General features: G+C 44.2%; 1 protein-coding gene across 4 annotated transcripts; it reads left to right on the top strand.

Annotated features, from left to right (window-relative positions):
- The first annotated feature begins 5 nt into the window (after window positions 1-5).
- Window positions 6-3,198, top strand: LOC136338765 (uncharacterized). Of its 4 annotated transcripts, none has more exons than XM_066281461.1 (8): window positions 6-885; window positions 940-1,014; window positions 1,070-1,187; window positions 1,246-1,379; window positions 1,447-1,770; window positions 1,823-1,906; window positions 1,959-2,779; window positions 2,823-3,198. In XM_066281461.1, the coding sequence occupies exons 1-8, from the start codon at window positions 827-829 to the stop codon at window positions 2,840-2,842; spliced, it is 1,635 nt and encodes a 544-aa protein (XP_066137558.1). In that variant the 5' UTR covers window positions 6-826; the 3' UTR covers window positions 2,843-3,198. The 4 variants fall into 4 exon arrangements, 3 of the variants coding, with proteins under 3 accessions (XP_066137558.1, XP_066137557.1, XP_066137556.1); XM_066281460.1 differs by having other exon boundaries at window positions 7-885; window positions 1,959-2,940; window positions 2,989-3,198; XR_010732017.1 differs by having other exon boundaries at window positions 8-885; window positions 1,959-2,988; window positions 3,042-3,198.
- Window positions 3,199-3,206: the final 8 nt, after the last annotated feature.

The following is a 3,206-nucleotide window of genomic DNA, read 5'->3' on the forward strand; positions in this document are numbered from 1 at the left end:
GCCACTCTCTCTTGCTGGGTCTTTGCTTATTTGAGTTCATGTCGTGTCTTAAGTCTTAAGTCTTATCTGCGTGCTGTGCCTCGGTTTTCTACCTGGCCGGCATGAAAAGTCGTTCAGCACTAGCGGACATTTGTCCGGTAAATGCAAATCCAACAACCTTTCGGATTGATTGTAATTGTTGGCGGACAGGTAATAATTTGTGCGGTAAATACAAAGAAATTGGTGATAATGGCACGGTAATTGTGCTGGGTACGACTTCTAAAGTTTACTTTGCATCGTGTTTCCCTTGATTCAGACGCGTTCTGACATCATGGGTAGAACTAAGAATCATAGGTCAAACGAGGCAGCATAGAGAACGCCTCCAATTCTATGGTTTCACACTGAGCCACTATTAAGCTAACGACGTGCGTTTTCGCAATCGCATGCTCAGTTTTTACTAAACGTCAGTTGCCGCCCTGTGTTTTCGAAAACTCTGCTTTTCGACGCCACCCTGTATAACGCAAAATGTGTTCTTATTAATTCTCCGATTGCGTTAGTTTGCACTAATTTAACGGACCTCGTATCCCGTGAAGCGCAAACAGCGGACACCCTGAAAAGATTTGTGATATTCGCTGCGTAAAAGGGCCTTTACCATGCTGGGTGCGTTTTAGAGAGTGCTCCATCGAGATGACGGTTTAAAATTTCGGAACGTCCCATTGGCATTAAATCCCTTGACAATGACGTAATCACAAACATTTTTGGAAAATTTTACTCGAAAGCATTTAGCGCTGCACCAACCATCTGCGAAACCGCCGTAACTCCTGAAAAAGAAGAATAATCGGAAAAAATGTCAGGTACAACTGGAAGAACGTCAGATTTTACCCACAACTCTACTTTAGTAACAATGTAAGAAACAACATTAAAAGACACCTCTTTATACACCAGAATTACTATCGCTAGCAATTCACGGAGGAATGAACGTAGCAGGAGCGAGCGGCAGAGTAAAAGGCGATCTGGCACAGCAACAGCATCAAGGTCCTCTTGTGTTGCAACAAATACGAAGCACCATAAAATTTCACATGTAATCTAGATCCAAGAGCTGTGATAGCACCAGGAAAAATCGTTCCCCATCAACCGAGGAAAGACATGCTGGTCGCAAGGGAGAAATTACTCAGAGGGGCAAAGGAGGAAAGCCATCAAAATTAGAGGTAAGCAGGAATTTACCAGCCACGAAACATGAAACGAAATCGAGAGGTTTTACCATAGGATTGCGTGTGCGGCCTTAACATTTACGGGACCTTACTGGGCCCAACAGTGGACGAGCAAATTCTTGCAGGTTTGCTCGCAGTCTTTGAGATTTGTCACGAATGCCCAGATGAGAAATGGGGCGCTGAATTCAGGTAGCGCACCAACGTGACCATCTACAATCTACATCAACTTCAATTAATAAAACTTAACACACACTAGTCGGCGCTCTGGAATTTCCAAGAGTGAAAAATCTTCTTCTGATCTAACGAGGATCCACTCGGCTGCGAAGGCAGCCTCAGTTATCTGCCAATCGGCAAGAGAACCTGCCTCATCGAAATCGGAGTCCACGAGGTCCCCTTCCACAATATCTTCTGCAGATAAATCACAGTCGCGTCGATCGCAGTCAGTTCAATCTTCTTCAGTGAAGTCCGAGTCTGTGATATCTCTATCAGAGAGATTGGAATTGATGAAATCACTTTCGACAAGGTTGCCGTGTATGAGATCGTCATCGGCTCGATTTCCTTCATTGCCATCGGTCCGAAGGTATCAGTGTCCCGGAGATTGATAATGTTGTTAAAAAAATTCCTTTGTGAAGGTCAGCGTCTGAGCATATACCAGGAGAAGGAGAATGTGAGGAAGGACATGAACGATTTGAAAGAGAGAGTTTACTTATCCAGAGGTAATTATAAGGCTTAAGCTAGGGAAGTTTTTGAAGAGATTGAACGGTCTAGGTTGGACGAAGAGGAAGGAACTTCAATACAAGCAAAAATAAAAAAGACGTTATTGGCGCCACTTGAAGAAGTAGTTGCAATTGGTGTCGATGACAAAATCGAATCATTTTTCAGTGCCTCGGAAGATTCAAGGTTAGTTGCTGGCGCTCAAGTGATAGAGGAACACCATCAACCTGGACATGTAAGCCCTACCCGACGTTCTCATTCTGAAGACCAATACTTTCCTGAAGACAAAGACGAGAATCTTCAGTTGGAACATGTACATCAGCCATCAGACCTTTCCTTGCCTCATTCACCATTACCTACAAATCATTCGCCCGAGAATTCTGCACCACGGATCGAGGAACACCACGAACCTATCCGCCATCAAACGAATGGTCATCCTCGTCAGCCAAAATTGTCCCTTCATGAGTTACCGAATCGTTCAGTGGAGAACGAGTCCAACCTGAAAAATCACGATGCCAGAAGATGTTGTTTTTGTTGTCGATGCATGCCTTCACCCGCTTTATATGAATCCAAAATGGGTGCTTCCCTGAAGCTTGGCAAGACTTCCAACGGCTCCACTAAGGCAAGTCGCCAAGAACATCTACGTCATAAGGAGCCTTCTTCAACTACGTTTTGTCCATATCTGGTCAAGGCTACGTTTAAGCCTTTTAAAAAGAATTCGAAAAAGAAATATTTTACATCTAATTGTACGAAAAGCAAGGCGAGAATGGTGAGCAATGAAGTCTCCGTTGGCTCATGCAACACGAGTACCACCGTCACCGTTGGCGAAGAGGTTGCGGGAGTCGGTGGTCCGGGCCGCACCAGTGACGTGACGTGTAATGTCAGATATGCTATAACGAGAATTACGAAGTTTTCTAGTTTTACCACATTTGAGGTAATGAAGTCCACCAAGAAGAAGCCGAAGGCGATGCCTAAGATGCTAGAAGGAGTGTTCGTTCTGAGGAATAAGAAATAGCACTGAAGCCTTAGCTGGGCTGTGCGTCTGTTGGGCTTATTTACGTATCCCATTAAAGATGATTTTTAGGTACCCTCATTGGCACCTGTAGGCAGTGGAGGCCTTTAATTGGAAGGTTTTAGGGTTTAGCGATAATCCATTCCTCGATGATTCGGCAGTGTGGTGCCAGATGAGGGACAAAACATGGAATGAAAAATTTCCGAATTGATTTAAAATGTCCATAAATGAGTTGGGATCCGACAAATGTTGTAGTGATTTACCTGTGAAAATAATACTGAAACGCCTGG

Source organism: Euwallacea fornicatus, chromosome 4 (genome assembly GCF_040115645.1).
Source record: "Euwallacea fornicatus isolate EFF26 chromosome 4, ASM4011564v1, whole genome shotgun sequence".
Lineage (NCBI taxonomy): Eukaryota > Metazoa > Arthropoda > Insecta > Coleoptera > Curculionidae > Euwallacea > Euwallacea fornicatus.